Genomic DNA, 19,648 nt, shown 5'->3' with positions numbered 1-19,648 from the left:
CATAGGACATTCAATTTTAAAATGCTTTATTGCAATGGTTTGCTTGCCTTTAATATATTTAGTCCCCCCCCCCCAAGTCAAAAGTTGAAATTGCGCCTAGGCCCCATCATTTATTGAAATTTAATTTTATACTCTATAAGACACATTAGTTGGAAGATATTTAAAAAAAGGCTCTATCCTCTTAATGTTAGCCTTCGGCTTATAACAATTGTGTGTCTTGACTAGTATATATTTTATGCTGGAAGTAGCTATCTTCTCAATTCTTCGTCTTTCTATTTTTCATAACCTTGTGAATGAAGTTGAAAATCATTTCCCAGTTTTCTTCGCTGGATAATTTTCACCATGGAATCTAGAGTGAATAATTTTTCGATGGCTATTGATTCATAGAATCACTAAGAATCTTTTGTTGTGCCGTTGAGTCAGGTGTCGCAGATAAAAAGTGTGTATTGCACTTGGTATCTATCTGGTTCGCACTGTAGTGATGTAATTTATATTTGAATAATCAAATTATTCTAATAGTTCTATCGTAAATAGTTCGAACATTCGATGCTACAATATTCCTTATACGTTTTATCCGTTTTTCCACGACAAGCCTTTTATGCTATTTATTTAATTCTACTATTAACTAAGTTGGTAAATTATTACAAACCAAAAAAAAATATTATATAATATTATTATTAAACGTTTTGTGTTGCGCGAAAACTTAAACGAATAATTTACGTATTGTATTGTAGTATCGAATACTGATATTCGAATTATTTATGATAGAAATATTTGAATAATTCACATTACCAGTTCGCAGTACCAGGAGGCGGAAGACTGCAGTTTTCCAAACCTGCATAAATAATAAATAAGCTGGAAAACAACCATGGCCGGTCAGGGCTTGTGTTAACTGAAAGGGGACTTCACCATGACCTCTGTTCATCTATTTCTTTATGTTATTTATCAGTTGGTGTGTGCCCACTGTCTATAGACCTGACAATATAGATTCCTTTTTCGCTTGCCATTTGATGTATATGGTTTTCACTGCTCTCGCTTTTACATTGCGCATGTCTAATGTGCGCATCTTCTCGTTGTATGTATTTTTTCGTGCTACAGTCAGCAAGTCCACTGGTGACAGGGACGCTATCACTAGTGTATCTGTAGACTCATTTTGACAAATTATGACCATTTGATTAATGCATGTGATCCTCAGGCCTCAGCGTCGTGTCCTGCTGCACTTACAGGAGTGCTTCCTTCCCTAGATGACCTATCCTGTCTACCAAGATCGGTGCGCCGAACAATAGGATAGATTTAACAACACTGTCTTGCAGCTTTTTTATACTTCGTTTGGCAGCAATGCAGTTTTATATGATTGTCACCAGGTGCTTAAAAACTTGCTGCCAGTCTATACTGTATTCAGAATAAGAATGCCTACTTTTTCACATGCATACTAAGCCACCCGAACAGTTGGGCCCCTTCGAGTGGTGCCAGGTACTCTCTGATTGGTTGCCAATCATTAGCAATCGATGTGGAAATGGGAGGGACTGCGTGGTTGACCAGTTTTTTCCGGTCGATAGGGCATTCTTATTCTGAATAGAGTATACCATTGTCTTTGAACTTCATCTTTTAAAATAAAGTTGGAGACTTGGGTACCGTTTGGTTTTGGTAGCTTCAACAGTGGAGTTGCAAGAGTTGCTATATATACAGAGTGATTCATTTGTCATTTAAAACTCATTATTTCAAAATGTATAAATGCTTTTTACATAGTTTCAAGTCGTTACAAAACATTGTTTTTATTAAAAACTAGCTGAACCCGTGCACTTCGTTGCCCATTAAGTGTACCAACTATATGTGACTCAAACTTTGTTCAATTCGTTATTTAATATTCGGTGTATGGTTTCAAAATTAATCTTAACTTTTCCTAGCTCGGAATAAGAATTCTGATTCGCAGCAGTACATTATCAGGTAGGCAATCTACCTGCGGTAGATCACGGACCCTGTGCTGTATATACGTTAGTGTATAATTTAACTCTAAAGTATCAAAGTTACACCAAGTTTGTCGTATTCTGCCTATGGTGGATTTATATACCTAATCAATTAATACAAAATCTTAACTTAACCTAACCGTACTAAAATCAGATGAATAAAAGCAAACGCATACAAAAAATTCATTCAAATCGGTCTAACCATTTAGGAGGAGTTCAGTCACAACACACGTACAGTAGAATTATTGCGCTTAGCAACACATTCTGCGATTCATTTTTATATTATATGAAATCAACAAACATGCCCGATTAACCAATATCATCCAATATAATATAATGCACTGTCGCGCCACTGTTGTATTTTTGACATACAGATTTGAGATTTCCTACCTTTCCGGTGGATTTTCCTAAAATTTTATTTCGTAAAAACCTTCTCCTAGCAGTTACGAACATCTTAAAAAAATTTGAGCCAAATTGGACCAGCCGTTTTAGCGTTCTCGATTGATGAACTGTTATACATTTTTGCACTTCGTTGCCCGTTAAATGGTACCTACTCTATATGACCTGAACTTTGTACAATTCGTTATTTAATATTCGGTGTATGGTGATCAAAATGTATCTTAACTTTTCCGTTTCCCGGAATAAAAATTCTGATTCGCAGCAGTATATTATCAGGTTGGCAATCTACCTACGGTAGATCGCGGACAACGTGCTGTTTGTACGTAGGTATGACCTAACTCTAAAGTGTCAAAGTTATACCAAGTTCGTTGTATTCCACCTTTGGTGGATTAATATAATCAATTAATACAAAATCCTAACCTAACATAACTACTAATATCAGATGAATAAAAAAAAACCAAATCTAACCATTCCTAAATTAGTATGTCTTCTTTCCTGCGGTTTAATCTACACACAAACATTCATACAAAGCTGAATCCGTGCACTCAGTTGTCCATAACAAATTCCAACTTAAAAAAATTATGATTGTTCAACTGTTTTTGAGTGTAACTTGCTGCAATGTTCAATAATTTGATTTAGTGCTAGCTTGTACCTGATTTGCCCAAATAACCCAATGGAAACCAATAATAAATAAAATACTAATTTCTACTGTAGACTGTACCAATGGCAACTATTTAAAAAATAAAATTTCCAATTTCCATCGTGAACCTCAAGATCCCTGTTTGAGCACCTCTTTAAAATGTGAATTTCGAAAAATCCTTTCTTAGTGCGCCTATACATGGTAATAAGTACATTTACTAAAAATTTCATATCCATAGCTTCAGCAGTTCCGGCTAGGCGATGATGAATCACCCAGGACAAGTCTTTTTATATATACAGATTATATTTTTAATTACACTTTTTTAAGTAATGAGTGTTTAATGTTAAAATAATCATCCTGAATAGTTCATATATATACAGTGATATTATCACAGAACACTTCAACTTAACCTAAAAATGAGAGTGTACCTCTCGATTAATTTGAGATATACCAAAATATGTTCTACTGGGTCTACTAGATCATATACAATGGTTGGAGACATACCCATCTCACCTGTGTAAACAATTTGACCCACATATAAGCGACGAGTCTCTGAGTTATATGAATACACTGGAGATAAGAGAGATGTAGCATATTATTCATCTATTTGAATTGGTACTTATTTATTTATTTTATTTTATTTATGGACAAATATATAAATATATATCAATCAGTGACCAACGGCTAAATGTGTGACACATGTGGACTTCACCATCTAATTCAGAGACTTGTCCCTTATATGTGTGTCAAATTGTTTATACAGGTGAGAGAGGCATGGCTCCAACCATTGTGTGTTATGATCTAAGTTCCACACATAGTAAAATAGTAAATCATAACAAAAGCTCAATTTTACTATCACAGGTGGCACTATCTAAATTACATTTTTAAAAACTCAAATACTGTTAATTTTACTCTGTATGGGCCTGGCTTTCTGCAATTAAATGATTGCCACTTGTAATAAAAATCTAATTCAGTTTCTAAGTTTCTATAATTAGTTTTTCTTTTGAGTTTTGATAATAACATAATAAATTCTCATTGTACATGAGAAAATCTTTTTTTCATTAATGGTAAGTATAACCTTTGAGCATGGACGTGCTCCAAGAATTTGTCATATCCCCATGGATTTTTAGTCCTTAATTATGCATAAACTAGGTGTGTATAATTTATTAAGGTATAATTATAAGTATAAACTAAACCTTTGACTCAACCACAGATATATGTGTTTACATTTGCGAACTCAACCTTTAATATCTTGTACATAGAGATTCCCTTCACATTTTATAAAGCTGAGCATGTCACTGCCAATGAGTATACATTTTAAAATCTATATTCTATGGTAAGATTGTTATACTATATTTATACCACAGAATAGATACATTTGATTTATTAATAATTTACACCTCTTTCTAATATTATTAATATTGATAATGTTACACAAATACAAAAAAAATTTAAATTAAATTATTAATTCTATGTTACGGCTAGACCAGTCTTCTCAGTACCTAAAAACATTATCATTGGTTTGTGATATTCTGTATTGTCCAATGATTATAACTATAAAAATAAGTAAACTATCTTAAAATATGAAAAGTATAATATTGTATGTACTTACCTATCTAAGTAAAGAGTTTTTAGAAAATATGGTTTAAATATATTTAATATTAGAAAATCACTGTAATAAACAATAATTATTTTAAGTATTAGTTAACTCTGTTGAGTAATTTTTATTTAAGTTCTCTAGTAATCATTAATTTAAAAATTTTTAAATAGTTTGGACAACTACGCATGTTTTACATTTTCCACTAAGTTAATAATATATCTTTTTTTTTATAAATAACAGTTTTAATATTTGTGTTGAATTATATGTTTATAACTTATCAAATAAAAATGTTGTAGTATAATTAATTACTATTAAAAGTATTTTACAGATATATGATGGGAAAAGTAAAGAATAGGAGGAAAAGTCTAAATTCATTAAAAAGAATGCGTCGGTCTGTTAAGAATTCTAAGAATTTGATTGTAAAAGAAATGATATCCAAAACGGTAGCTATGAACATTAATGAACCAAATGCAAGTGCGGTTGATGTAATAGAGGATAACAATGAAAATTCACTTTCTACCGATGAACTTAATGAAAGTATAAAAACGGTTTCTCCCAAAGTAACAGTATCAAACATTACAAATGATGAAATTATAGATATTACTAATATTACTGGTGGTGATAGTACATTTGAAAACTCCCCAACTGTAAGTTATAAAAATACTGCCCTGAACATCAATAATGATCAAATAATAGATATTACCGATATTACTATCACAAGCAATACAGATGAAAATGTCCATAAACAATTTTCAAGTGATACAATATTGTTTGATGTTGATGATGATGATGTCCAAATTATTGATGTTCCTACTTGTGTTCAAAATAAATCTATTGAACTTATTACTATATCAGACGATAGTGATGAAGAAAATACATCAAATCAGGAATCTATTGAAAAACCAAATAATTTTAAATCTGTGCACGAACGTCTAGGTATTCCTACAACAAGCACAGTTAAAAGCTCATATAATAGTCCTTTACGTAACCGTAAAAGGAAATGGGCAGAAGAAAATATAACTAAATTTAATTCTTTGGGTGACAACTTAGGAGGATTTATTATTGATACACAAAAAATTTCTTCTAACTCACAGAATTTTATTACGTTGGAAAAAAAACCTGTTAAGAAGTTTAAGCCACACATATCTTCAATAAGTACAACGTCTAGAACTAATAGAAAGCTGCGACCAATCATCATTGATGGTTTAAATATTGGATTTGCGTGAGTTTTGTTTCTTAAAATTCTAAATTATTTCATTACAATAAAGCTTATGAAAAACTTAACATCAAAAACAATTTTAATGCGATATTAACGGAATTACGTGGAAATATTCTAATTTTATATTTACATATAATTTACAGTTTTTTACATTATGAAAATGTATTATTCAACTTTTAAGTTTTTGATTATCGTAAAAATATTAAATCATAAAATTGATTTGTTTTTAGACATGGTTCAGGAACGTTTTCAGGAAAAGGCATTGAATTGTGTATAAAATTTTTCACTGATCTAGGACATAATGATGTGATAGCATTCATTCCACAACATCGACAGGGACCACCTGGGTCTGAATCGAACACCATCTTAAATAATTTAGTTAAAAAAGGGCAAATTTGTTTTACACCTAGCCGAAAAGTCCAAAATACAAGGATGACATGTCATGATGACCGGTAATTTAATGATTAGCAAACTTATTAGATTTAGCTCAACTCCAACTGATTCTAGGTCGATCAATTATATGGCCCATATCACTTGTCTATGCAAACAAAGAAACTACCTTTTTAACAAGAACTGTGTCGACAGCATTTTTTTATCTTTATCAGATTTAGATAATTTAAAAATATCAAATAAGGGTTAAATAGTTTGCATGCACTTAGAATGACTGTCTAATAATTTATTTATTAATGTGTCTAAAATTAATTAGGTAATATTAGGTATATGTATCGTATGATGTTTTAAAAAATCAGATTTTGCATCAATATTGAAGTATCTAGTAGAAAACTGTTCAGCTGAATCAATCATGTCATTGATACCTTGATTATCATCTCTAATATGCGTTTTATATAATTTAGTTATTACTCTAATCAATTACTGGATTGACAAATTTTTTCATCATTTGCTTTGCTACATTTTCCATTGAGACTTTTGTTGACAGCCAACTTTGTTTTTAATAAATTGCTGACTTATTATGAAATATTACTAGTTGGTGGGGAAAGGGATAAGACACCACACAGATTCCTCTATAATCTAGTCCAGTGTCTATATGAATTTGTATTTTGACAAATTTAGATTTAAAAAATAATAGTTATTGCATAATATGATATATGAATATATAACTGATTAACTACACTAAATTGTTTTAAAAATTACATTCACAATCTCTTTTTTTATTATTATTATTATTATTTCATAGAATTATCCTCAACTACGCCCATAAATGTGACGGAGTGGTTGTTTCAAATGACAACTATCGAGATTTATATGAAGAAAGTGAAGCATTCAAAGAGATCATTGAAAATAGGTAAAATAATTATAATTTATGTTTTATACCCAGTGCTTAAATATAAAATGTGTTTCACCCAATATAAAATGTAAAAATAAACATTTAATTAACAATTTTTGTTTAATAATAATAATTTTAACATAATTAGATGAATAAATAACTTATTTTCAATATGTTAATTAAATTATCCTTAGTAAGAAAATACAATTGCATATATTTTTCATAAATGTATTAGTGTACAATAATAATTAACTCATTTATTTTATCGTTTGTAGACAAGTAATGGTCACATTTGTCAGGGATGAAATAATTGTTCCAGAAGACCAATACAATCGAAGATCAACTATCCGGTCTCTTTCAGATATTTTGTGTTTTCCAGAATAAATTTATACTGTCTAACTGTTTAAATATACTTCAACAAAGTAATATTTTAATTACAAATGAAAAGGAGATTTAATTATCCATGTATTTTTTTTTTCATTATTCATATCTATTTCAAATTTAATGTGAGAAACATTTATAATGTATATTTAAAACATTTAAGACTGATAAATTTTCTTTTTAAGTAGGTAGGTATAAAAATAATATTTTGTTAATTACATAAGAAAAAAAAATGTAAAATAATGTGGTTTAGTTTACTGTTCAATAAAACTAACATAATTACAATAATAATTAAAATACATTATTCATTACATTGAAAAGTTTTATTTATACCTAATAAATTACAATTTACAATTTTAGAAAGCAGTCAAATACATGTAAAAACTAAAAAATGAATATGTATTAAATTTAAATTTAATAATAAATCATTCTCTACGTAGAATAAGGTTTCTGAAGTCAAGACAGACTGTTGAACTAATTATTGCTAAAAATAAATCTTCTATATTATTTAATATATATTAAAATTTAATTTAATATATAATCTTGTATACCGAGTGTCCCAAAAAGCAAGGGCCACTTTATTTTTTTTTGTGGGGACACTTGAAAAATGTTGTGTATGCTGAACCTCCAAACAACATCTAAGATTTAAAGAATAAAATTACACACGCATGTTACCTCCTAAACGAAAACCAAATACTGGCAGCAACTACTCGTGAATGTTTACGTCAATTTGAGGCATGCACTTTACACGCCGGAGGGACTTTCGAACAGTTTATTTAATAGTTTATGTTTGTAGTTTCTGTAAATTAAACAGTAAATAAAAATGTATAGTAATGTTAAAAAAAATAACATAGAAATTTTGTTTCTTGAAAATACATGTTTAAACTATGTTATTTCATAATGTGTAATATTAAAATAAGATAATAATTCATAAATAGTAAATAGTTAATTAGTTTAATAATAATAATTTTGATTGTTTGTTTCGTGGTGTTTAGAAGAAAAAAATAAGTATGTACCTACAGTTAGAAAAAAAAGTTAATTTAATTTAATTTTTAATTTTTTAAATTCTACTTAGCTCTAGTTTAGTCAATTTTGTGTTCATGACACAAGTTGATACATCAAAATGGCTTGAAAAAATTCGATGAACCCGAATATTATATTCAAATTACGGGTTGCCATTTAAGAAATGTAAGTTTTATTGAGCATGCGCAAGATACATGAGTTAAAAACATTGTAAGTCATAGAAATTTACGATCCATTAGTCAAGTTTAATGTCCCGCAAACAGAATTGAAAAATATCTACATGGTAATGAGTGGTAAAGTGGCCCCTGCTTTTTGGGACAAACGGTATATAAAAATCTTGTGTCACAATGTTTGTCCGAGTGAACTCCAAAACTACTGGACCGATTTTGATGAAATTTTTTACTCTGTGAGTAATTTGGTCCAATTTAAATGAAAGGCTAATTTAAAAAGGGAGAGGACCAACCCAGGGGGGTGCTCAAACGGGAATTTTGAGATTTCCGATGGAAATTTTTGTTTATAAATGGTTGCCATGGGTTTTTAAGCTATTATAATAATAATAATAATAAAAAAAAATTATTTGCTTTACTTTAAAAATATAAATTAAAATATTATATATAAAGCTATAAACATGTGAAATGAAAATCTCTGTACAGGCTAAACTCTGGAACTACTTATCAGATCTTCATGATTTTTTTTAAATGAAAGAATATTCCACAGAGAAGGTTTATATGAAAGAAAATTTTAGGAAAATCCTCTGGTGTATAATATATTGGTTGCTATTGGTTAATCGGGCATGTTTGTTTATTTGTATTATTATATTTTGCCAATTTTCATTGAACTAGTTCAACGAAGTGCACGAGATCACCAATATATTATAAATATACAGGTTATAACAGAAAGAACTGACAAAAAAAAAAAATTTGATGCCACTTAAACGTATGACAAAAATTGATAAAAGTATATGATTAGTAAATATTTTAAGAAATATACCGATATTACCAAATTTCTAAAAATACTTTAGTATTATATTATAACTTTTTCCGATGTACATATGTACGCTCAAAGTATGTTTTAAAATTATGCAATGCTGGTTCCTCTTCTAATTTACAAAGAAAAGAAGTTAAAAGTTCTTCAAACTGAGTTTCATTTGGTTCTTCAAGTAATTCACGAAGAGTTTTATAAACGTAAGCTTTTACATTTTGAGAACCAGAAATTTTTTTTAGATTCTTGCGCCAGTTATCGTCAATATGCCACTTACACAACAAACGATGTTGAGGAATAGGCCACATTATGTTAATCCATGCGTTCCAAAATGCTGGCGCATCATCACTCATGAATACATTTGGAGTGAGGCAGCCCATTACCTCCTTAATTTTTGAAAAGAAAACTTTCATATGTACTTCGTCAATTTTTGTGCTTATACAAAATGCAGCAGGGTATCCTTCTCCAAATTCATCAATCACTACAATTGTAGTTAAATTAAAATTTTATTGATTGGTACCATGTATAGAATCAATACACAATTTCCCCATTACTAAATTTATGCAAACAGCTTTTTGAGTTTCAGTGAGTATTATTACATAAAATCATCTAAGTCTAATGGTGGATATTCTGTTCCTTGTGTTTTATAAAAAACAATTGGATTTGAAGAACTATTGGCAAATCGTTTTACTTGAAGGTCCACACTTAGACCATTAATATCATGTAATTTATACTTGTGAAGTAATACAAACTTAGTGGAAATGTTGTAAACATCTTTCGTAGTTATGATGTTTTTTTTTTCAATTTTGTTATCAAAATTGTCACGGATTTGATCAATAATGGCATTAGGAGTTACTCCATTTTTAATTTTATCTGGTAATGAACATGAATAAGTTACGGATAAATAGTAGATATTAAAGTAAAATGTAAATAAAATGTTACAGTTACCAGCAATTGTTTTCTGAACAGAAGAAGGGATTGGGAGAAATTTGATATCATTCTGATGTCCATGATGTGTTTTACAATAAGTGACGTTAACGCTATTATCTGTAACTACTGTTCGAATAAATGAAGGACAGCATTGATCTAATAGTCCAATGAGAAAAACAAAACATTTAATGTCTAAAGATGTCTGTATGATCTGTTATTAAGGAAATAAATTGATCTATTTTTACACTTTGTTATAATATCACTTACTTATTTTACACGATCCAGTAATTTTTAAGGAACGTTTTCCCATACTTTTACTATTAAATACTCCAGAGCGGTGATAATAATACTTCCTAGTAGTTACAGTTTTATTTTTAATAAATTTTACTCCTCTGTATATTATTGTTTTTTCATTTTATATTTTATAAGCATATATATATTTTAAAAAAAAAAAAAAAATGTCTTTGGACCGAGGAATAATGAATAACGAAAAAAAATGGCAATCGGAGCTGGTGCGTCCATTATGCACATTCAAAATACATAATTAAAAAATATATCAAAGAACAATGTGTTAAAATATTTAAAAATATAAAATACAAAAAAACAATTTACTATAATATTTAAGAAACAATGTCCATGCTACAAGGTATTCATACAGAAAGTGTTACATTAATAAGTAAGAAAATGTCCACAGGAAATAAAAATTAATACAGATAACAGTTGAAAAAGGTTTTACCTGCATTAAATAAATACTGTGTATATTACAGTACATAAGTATTTTAGGTAATAATAGACAAAATATACAAAAATGAAATAAATAAATTTCTTTCATATAGATTATGTTTAAATGGATAAGTATAAAAATTAGAATTTGTTAATGAATGGCTTAATAAAAATTATATTCATCTATTATTAGGAATAATTCCATGACTTTAATGTGTTTTAAAAGCTTTAGAATACAAAAATAATTTTTAATCAAATTAAATAATATATTTACAAGTGTTAACAATATTATTGAATTATTATTATTATTGAACATAATTATTAATAATCGTTTTATTGTTTAAATACAATATATTTTACATTTTCAATAATAAATTAATATTGTACATTTTTCAAATAATTTGAATTTAATTTGGCGCTCACTGATAGCGGTTTTGTGATAAGAGAAACTGCTCCGAGGGGGCCGTCTCTAGACGCTCGTCACCTACTCCGCTACAATTCGCGTTCGTAAGACGAATTGAAGCGGAGTAGGTGTACTTTCAGTGTTACCACAACATACAATAAGTACTATTGTATCATCTTATTCATAAGTATATTGAATGCGTTTTCAACATATTATTGTACAATGGGAATCACAGACTAAGATATACCTTATCTTAGTCCGTGATTTAAGCCATGCAGAATTTTTATTTTGTGATAAGCCCGGCTAGATTATTATCAGTTATCACAGCCATGATAAAAGAGCACGCTAATCATGATTAAGGATTCCTGAATAGTGAATACAGATTCTTACGCGTTTTTACGCGGGCCCGAAATATACGAAATACCTATAGTTATAAATATTATAAATGTTACAATTTTATTATGTAGGTAGTGTAAAGTGTAAAGTAAACGATTGTATATAACATAACATTTAAATTTGTAAATAATTTAAATATTTTGTCTGATACCCTGATCTGCATCATGGCCAATATATACCTACCTTATTTGAAGTTCTTCAAAGATCCGTTGCTCATAAAAGCTGAACTTATTTATGCTTTACAAGAATCCAGGGACAGATGTTTGCACCAAAGTACAAAATTGTAAGTACTCTTTTTTAGAGGACTTGATACCATATTATATATTGTAAATAACTATATTTCTTCAAAAATATTTTGTTGTTCCTCATATATTTTATAACCATTGATTATAAATACAATCAATGGTGTGACATTACATTATCGTTTTACGTTATAAATGTTTGCAGTGGCGTAGCCAAAATGTGGGGGCAATTCCCCCTCTCCTCATTTGGCCGTATTATTTTGGTGCTAAACGTTTAGGTATATAGACCTAACAGCCAACACGTTGGGTACAAAATATAGACACAACGTTGAGACATAGAATAAAAATAGGAAAAAATGTGTACCTAAATGTATTGGTTCCAAGACATGGTATTATTTTAAAAATATGATGTAGGTACCCAAACGTATTCATTTTTGATGTCTGAAAAAATGTGCACCTTAACATATTATGTTCCCTATCATTCTGCCAATTCTGATGTGGTCATGTTAATATACCTATCTTTTAAATTAACAATAATTATGTTATTCTTAGTTTTTTTTTCCGTTTATCAAATAATAAAACGGTTGCTGGTTTTTTTTTTTTGCTTTGCTTTACCTATCATAATAATAATATAAAATAATTTGATTATTTTTTACAGTCTTTCAGAATTGATGATGACTTTAAAAAATATACCTCCATATTTTGAATTTGAAAATGAAAATAATGAATTTATACGTTTCGAGTTAGAACCAGCTTTCACCAACTTAGAAGATTATTTGGTGTATTTTAAGGCACGTGCATATTATGATCTGGAAGATTATCCCAGGTAATTTTAAATATCTATATAACATGTAAATTGATTTTAATATATTTTTAAATATTATATTTTTAGCTGTGCACACATAGCAAAATATACAAATAACAGCAAATCTATGTTTTTGCATTATATGGCTAGATATTTAAGTATGCATAATGAATGTATTTATGAGCGGACTAATTTATTTGATTCGTTTAAACCAATAAATATGCGAGCATATATGGAACTATTGGATGAACTATTAATACTGAATGTATATGGCAGTGAAGATGATTCTGATGAAGAATCTGAAGATGAACCACAACTTCAAGAGGCATCTGATCTTAACACTGTTAATCGAAAACATTCTATACAAGAAGTTGATTCCACTCCTAAAGGAAGACGATGCAGTAGGCGACCACGTAGTTTAAGAATTGAAAAAGCTACCACAACTACCTTAGGAAAAAAAACCAAGATGACCAAACGCAACAACACCGCTAAAAAAGTCAAAGTTACAGCATTAGCAGCTCAATCTGAAAATAGTATGTCATCTGGTGATCACAAAGATGTTAGAATTAAACGAGAAGACCCATATTTGTTATGGCTTACAGCTGTTATGTTAAAAAGAATAGATCGATGTGATGAAGCTGTAGATATATTGGTCAGAGCAATACAAATTCAGCCATGTTATTGGGGTGCGTGGATAGAGCTATCAACACTAGTTAAAGACTTACATATGGTGATTACTAAAAATATTTTATTATAATTAATTATACCAGTTACAACAGTTTGTTCAATTATTTATTATGATTATTAATTTTTCAGCTTGATGCTTTGAACGTACGACTCAATGAAAGCAAAGAACATCATTGGATGCATCTACTTTTTATTGCACATATGTATGTTGATTTTCAAATAACTGACCGAGCACTAAATATATACAATGATATTTGGAAGATGGGCCATACTGTTTTTCAAGATTGGCCGTATATGCAAGCTCAATTAGCTATTGCCCATCATAACAAGCGCGGTGAATATTAATTGATAACTAATATTAATACATCAATTAACTTTAAACAACAAGTTTCAATTTTTTACAGAAATTGCAACTGCAATAGTATCATTTAAAACTGTTATGGAAATGGATCCATTCAGGATAGATAATTTAGATCTATTATCAAATCTTATGTATGTTTGTACTAGTCCTGATGAACTCGTAGTATTATCCAAATATGTAGCCTCTATCGACCGTTACCGTCAAGAAACATTATGTGTCCTTGGTAATATATATTAATAATAGTGTATGGAATTTAAAGCAAAATTTAAAATCATCTGTTGTTTAATTATAATGAAGTGAATTACATTTGTAATGTAAAATATATTAAAGGAGGCTTTTAGTTAATCCCATATGAAAATGTTTATTTTCTCCTATATGTGGTAACAATTAATATAATATAATGCTATTCAACAATTTTAATGATTTTAATTATAATTATGTAGTTATCTCAATGTAAATATTAAAAATCACTAGAAAACGGGAAAGCTGATTTCATGTACTTCATAAAATATATGTATTAATTCAATACATTTTTATACATTTAATCTTTAATTTATACATTTAAATAGGTATTCATTTTGTATTATTATATTGCTTTTAAATGTGTGCACTACTAAAAATTATATTTTTTTAACAATACCATTTTGAAAACATAATATTAATTTATAAATTGGTTTTTAGGGAATATGTATAGCTTAAAATGTGATCATGCCAAATCAGTTTTATATTTTAAAAAAGCTGTGAGAATTAATCCATTTAATGTAACTGCTTGGACTTTACTGGGGCATGAGTACATTGAAATGAAAAACTCTTATGCTGCCATCATCTCATATCGACAAGCTTTAAGTAAGTTATCTTGTCAATATTATCAATGATAAAGTAATTATGAAAACAATGTTTCTTGTTAGATTATTCAAAAATACTGTTTTACAAAATGTCTTTTAGAGTATCTGTGGATTTATTTTGTAAACAATAGGCGTGAATATATAATACAAATAATATAAGCACATAAGGCAATAAATCATCTTAAACACTTGTACTAGTTTTAGTAATTTTGTTTTTATTGTTTATTAATTTACTTAAATATTTTTGATGAAATAAAATACTATATTATTTTATACTGTATTAAGCAATTGATATAATATTAATGAGAAATAAGTATAAAACAACAATAAAAATTGTGGTTTTAATATAATTATTTGCATAAAAAACTTGTTCAAAAATAATAAGATTTCAATTTTCATGATTAAAATATTTTTTGGATGATGGGATAAGCTTAAAATAAAGCATTAAATTTATTTAACCAATGGATATTTGCCAGTTATTACTTAATGTTTCACTTAATTGTTCCTAATTGTAATAATAATAATTCAAATTATTTATGTTCACAGAAATAAATATAAGAGATTACAGAGCTTGGTATGGTCTAGGTCAAATTTACGAACTAGTGAAGTTGCCGAATTATGCATTGTTCTATTTTACACATGCACGTGACTTAAGGCCTAGAGATTATCGTATGCTAGTATCTTTAGGAGACATGTTTGATCGTGCTGATCGCATTTTTGAATCAATGGCTTGCTTCTATAAAGCCTTATTTTACGATACTGATGGAACAATAATGCTAAAACTCGCAAAGTATGTTACTCATAATTTGTTTACTATATGCTTAAGCTTGTGTGTTGTATTAATTAAATATGTTTACAATTTTATTGTATCATACCATTCTAATTATATTTTAATCTAAGATATTGATACAATTTGGTTGTAATACTAGATATTGTCTAGTGTTCACGTCATACTTTCATCGTGTTCAGTGACAGTCCCAGAAATACTTTCAAGTAACGGCCATCCTAAGATCTAATTTTATAAGTGTGCAATGAAATATTAATTAGGAAGTAGGGGTATAACCACTATAAAATACACAAACAATATTTATAATAATAACATAATGTTTTGGTGTTAACATATAATTACAATATAACAATATTTAGTATGCACCATAGATATTAAATTGTAAATAATTGCGCGCACATCATGATAAATTACATAATAAATTATTAATTTTTCAGTGGTTACCGCTTATTATAATCACAGAATAGAATAATTAGAATGGAGACTGATAACAAATTATACAGTAAGATAGGTACTGCACTGTATACGTACATACTTTCATTTTTGTTTAGTATTATCTGTCGGTTTATGTTATCCGTTTTGTCCAGTACCAAAGTGATTACTTTAAGCGACGACCACTGTAATTGTGATAAAATCAGAAGAAGCATTTAAGCATTTTTATATGGAAGTATTATTATAAGGAATATGGTGAAAATTTTTATTCAAATATAAAATGAAGTATACTTTTTAGTTTTTTACCACAATAAGCTTATAGTGAGCTAAAAAAAAAAAAAAAGGTGGGTAAGTGGATGTCGCTCTGCTGTACATTAGGTTACAAGTGGGTCACTGTATAATGGATAGTATCAAATTTGAATTCAATGATATAATATCACTGTATAAGAAAAACGATTCTGAGTGGAGACGGTATATCAGTCTAGGTGTTAGACATATATATACTTATCTATGGTATTAAAAAAAAAAAATTGAATTGTAATAGGTATCTATAATAAATTCCAAATTATTCATATCACAATATCCATTAGGCAACGCGTCATACATCAACAATAAACCGTGGTACTATCATAGATTTATAAATGTATACTTTAAAGGTTTCAAATACCCACAAATAATATTATACAATCACAACAAAACAACTAAAACAGTTATTTCAGGTTTTTTAATATGTAATTTCGTCCAAATTTGAGCTTAAAATGACTATAAAAATAAACTGTTATTATGTATTTTTTAGATTTTTTTGGTAACAGAATTAACTACTTACGTGGAATCATGTTTTAAATTTTCAATCCTTAGACATAAAAGTTGAACATTTTATAGATTTTTAACAACGAAATAATTATTCAATTTTAAATTTGATAAATTTTGTCGAAATTCGATCTTTAAATGCTTATAAAAAAAATTGTGCCTATGTATTTTTAATATTTTTCAACTGCTATTATAACAATATATCAGGAGCATTGTATTACATTTTTACACTTTTTGGCCCAACAGATAAAACTTCATTGATATATATAGAAAAAAAAATTTAAAAAAATGAAAACTGACAATGTCCGTAAACAGCTCAAAAAGAGTCAAGCATTTTCAAAAATTTATCGTATATAGAAAATGCTAATATAAACATTTAGTGAAATTTTCAAGTAACTACAGTCATTTGTTTTTTATATTACAACAAAATAAGAAAATCGCTACGCTGAGAAATCGAGTGAATATCCAAATGTTGTAAAATATGAATTTCCAAACGCCCATAAAAATTAATTTGAGTTTCTTATAGACATTTTTTTTTTGGTAAAGGTAGATTATCCTATAAGGAATCTTGTATTACATTTTAAAATCTTAGATTTAAAAAGAAAAATTTTTATGAATTTATAACTCGAAATAATTTGCAAATTTTCGTGATTTTTCCATATTTTGTCATTTTTTGAACTTTAAATGCTTAAAAAAAAAAACTGTGACTAACGATTTTTAATATTTTTCATCTGCCTTTGAAACAATATACTAGGAGCCTTCTATTAAATTTTCAAGCTTTTTTATCCAACAAATAAAATTTTATTGATATTTTTAGAAAAAAAACTAAAAAAAAATGGAAAATAAAAATGTCCGTAAAGAGCTCAAAATACATCAAAATATTTTGAAAATGTTATGGTGTATAGAAGATGCTAAGATAAACAATCAGTCAAAATTTCATGTATCTACGGTAATTTTTTTTAAAGTTACACCAAAAACCAAATTCAATTTTGTGAAAAATCGATTTTGCGTAAAAATTCCCGTTTTTCCTTAATTTTTCTTTTGTTTTTCCCGGCGCTTTTGAAAACCACTGGGAAATTTAAATTTTGACCTCCCCAATGCACCAACGATATTCACTTTCCCATCGAACGAGATACTGAAGTCGAAAATCGAAGCATTATTTCGACTACTTATCGTGTACACAGACAAAAAAAAAAATAAATAAAAAAAAAAAAATAAAAAAAAAACACACATCATTGTAAAATCAATACATTCATCGTTTCACTCAGAATCTAAAACACACATCATTGTAAAATCAATACATTCATTGTTTCACTCAGAATCTAAAAATATATATATAAAAATTATCTATTACATTTTGGTAACTCAGTGACCACATTTTCTTTTGCAAGCAATCAGCAGTAACAAACATTTAAAAATTGAAATTTTTGAATGAATTTGTTGTATATTATGTTAAAATAAAACTATCATTATTGTAAATTAAAAAATTAACTATAAATATTAAATATTATATATTTTTCTAGGTGTATAATATTTATTTAATTTTCATAGATTTTATGATAAATATGGCGATTGCAGTAATGAATTAACCCGTGAACATTTTAATATGATGAATAGAAGAGCTTTGAAAATTGGAATTAGGAATAGAACTACTATTGAATTGAACTTGATATTAAGCAAAATATATTTGTACTTGGGACATTATTATATGGATCTACATTATTATGATCGAGCTATTTCTTTGGCTGGAAAATGTCGTGATTTGTGGAAGGAGACGGAGACAAATGCTTGTCAATCCTTAGGAGTAAATAAAATATAATTATTTATTACGTAATATAATATATTGTATTTATTTTAAATTTCTAGGTGACAGAGCATGTTACTGCTCTATTAGCTGAGATTGAAGCTAGAGCCGGATCCGATAGCTCTCTCGCCTCAACACCTGGTGCCATTAAAGCACGCAGATTTTTGTTTGCGCTTTAATACCTGACTTAACAAAGTTCAAACAAAATTCTAAATTTAAGATCAAACTTAATCAGTTGAATTAGATAGGTATTTAAATATTTGTATTTTTGTAATTTATTTTTAAAATAATATTGTCTGAATATTAGTTATACATTTTTTTTTTGTGTAGTAAGATATACTGTTTAAAAAGACGTACGGTATCAACTCTTACTAAATATGATAAATCCGTCTTACTAATACATGACCTAAAGTACAGTTTCTAAGTTACAATAAGCTTTTGCGGCTAGCCCGGCTAGCCTAGCCGCAATCACTACTCTATTATGGAACAGTATACAATCCATGCATATTTCCTATAGGTATGTATATTATCAAAGCAGGGCAGTAACTAGTTAAAAAGTTAAAAGTTACTTTTTTGATAACTTTTAACTTAACTAGTTAAAAAAAAGTAGAATGTAGAAAATAACTTAGTTAGTAACTGAGTTATTTGTTTTTATAAATATTTGTAACTTAGTTATTCTGTTAAAATGAAAGTTATTTGTAAAAAGTTATTTACGAATTTTCCTATTATGATTTATGTGATTTATGAACTGTATATTATTTGTATTGATATTTCTGAGAACCGCGCAGCCACGTAGCCAGGGGGGGGCTGGGTGGGCCGGGCCCACCTTAAATTTACTCTGGCCCAGGGCCGGCCCCCCCCCTGAAGTTCAAAATATAATTAATATTAATTATTTTACCAATTATCAAAAATGTGATTTTGAACATTG

The 19,648-nt window shown here is 28.3% G+C and overlaps 2 protein-coding genes across 4 annotated transcripts in view; both read left to right on the top strand.

Annotated features, from left to right (window-relative positions):
* The window catches only part of LOC100166781 (NEDD4-binding protein 1), an 11,495-nt gene extending 3,564 nt beyond the window's left edge, over window positions 1-7,931 (top strand). The window contains exons 2-5 of one of the 2 annotated variants that reach the window (XM_008189512.3): window positions 4,935-5,828; window positions 6,056-6,277; window positions 7,021-7,128; window positions 7,386-7,931. In XM_008189512.3, coding sequence (XP_008187734.1) covers window positions 4,939-5,828; window positions 6,056-6,277; window positions 7,021-7,128; window positions 7,386-7,494 — 1,329 coding nt within the window. In that variant the 5' untranslated portion in view covers window positions 4,935-4,938 and the 3' untranslated portion in view covers window positions 7,495-7,931. Of the gene's footprint in view, window positions 1-4,924; window positions 5,829-6,055; window positions 6,278-7,020; window positions 7,129-7,385 lie in introns of both variants that reach the window. The other variant, XM_001950194.5, reaches the window with a different exon arrangement.
* Window positions 7,932-11,903: 3,972 nt separating this feature from the next.
* Window positions 11,904-19,026, top strand: LOC100162672 (cell division cycle protein 23 homolog). 2 transcript variants are annotated; one of them, XM_001950262.5, is made up of 9 exons: window positions 11,908-12,230; window positions 12,848-13,015; window positions 13,082-13,724; window positions 13,811-14,015; window positions 14,086-14,265; window positions 14,724-14,888; window positions 15,434-15,677; window positions 18,468-18,720; window positions 18,783-19,026. In XM_001950262.5, the coding sequence occupies exons 1-9, from the start codon at window positions 12,112-12,114 to the stop codon at window positions 18,897-18,899; spliced, it is 2,094 nt and encodes a 697-aa protein (XP_001950297.1). In that variant the 5' UTR covers window positions 11,908-12,111; the 3' UTR covers window positions 18,900-19,026. The 2 variants fall into 2 exon arrangements, with proteins under 2 accessions (XP_029344329.1, XP_001950297.1); XM_029488469.1 differs by lacking the exon at window positions 18,783-19,026 and having other exon boundaries at window positions 11,904-12,230; window positions 18,440-18,551.
* Window positions 19,027-19,648: the final 622 nt, after the last annotated feature.

This window comes from Acyrthosiphon pisum, chromosome A1 (genome assembly GCF_005508785.2).
Source record: "Acyrthosiphon pisum isolate AL4f chromosome A1, pea_aphid_22Mar2018_4r6ur, whole genome shotgun sequence".
NCBI classification, from domain to species: Eukaryota; Metazoa; Arthropoda; class Insecta; order Hemiptera; family Aphididae; genus Acyrthosiphon; species Acyrthosiphon pisum.
Note: the sequence above shows the minus strand (reverse complement) of the source record. Positions and strands in the feature narration are given on the sequence as shown.

Coding starts and splice junctions, on each gene's coding strand:
- LOC100162672 (XM_001950262.5), top strand. CDS start 12,112: ATGGCCAATATATACCTACCTTATTTGAAGTTCTTCAAAGATCCGTTG. Junction 12,231..12,847: donor TTGCACCAAAGTACAAAATT/GTAAGTACTCTT, acceptor TATTTTTTACAG/TCTTTCAGAATTGATGATGA. Junction 18,721..18,782: donor ATGCTTGTCAATCCTTAGGA/GTAAATAAAATA, acceptor TTAAATTTCTAG/GTGACAGAGCATGTTACTGC.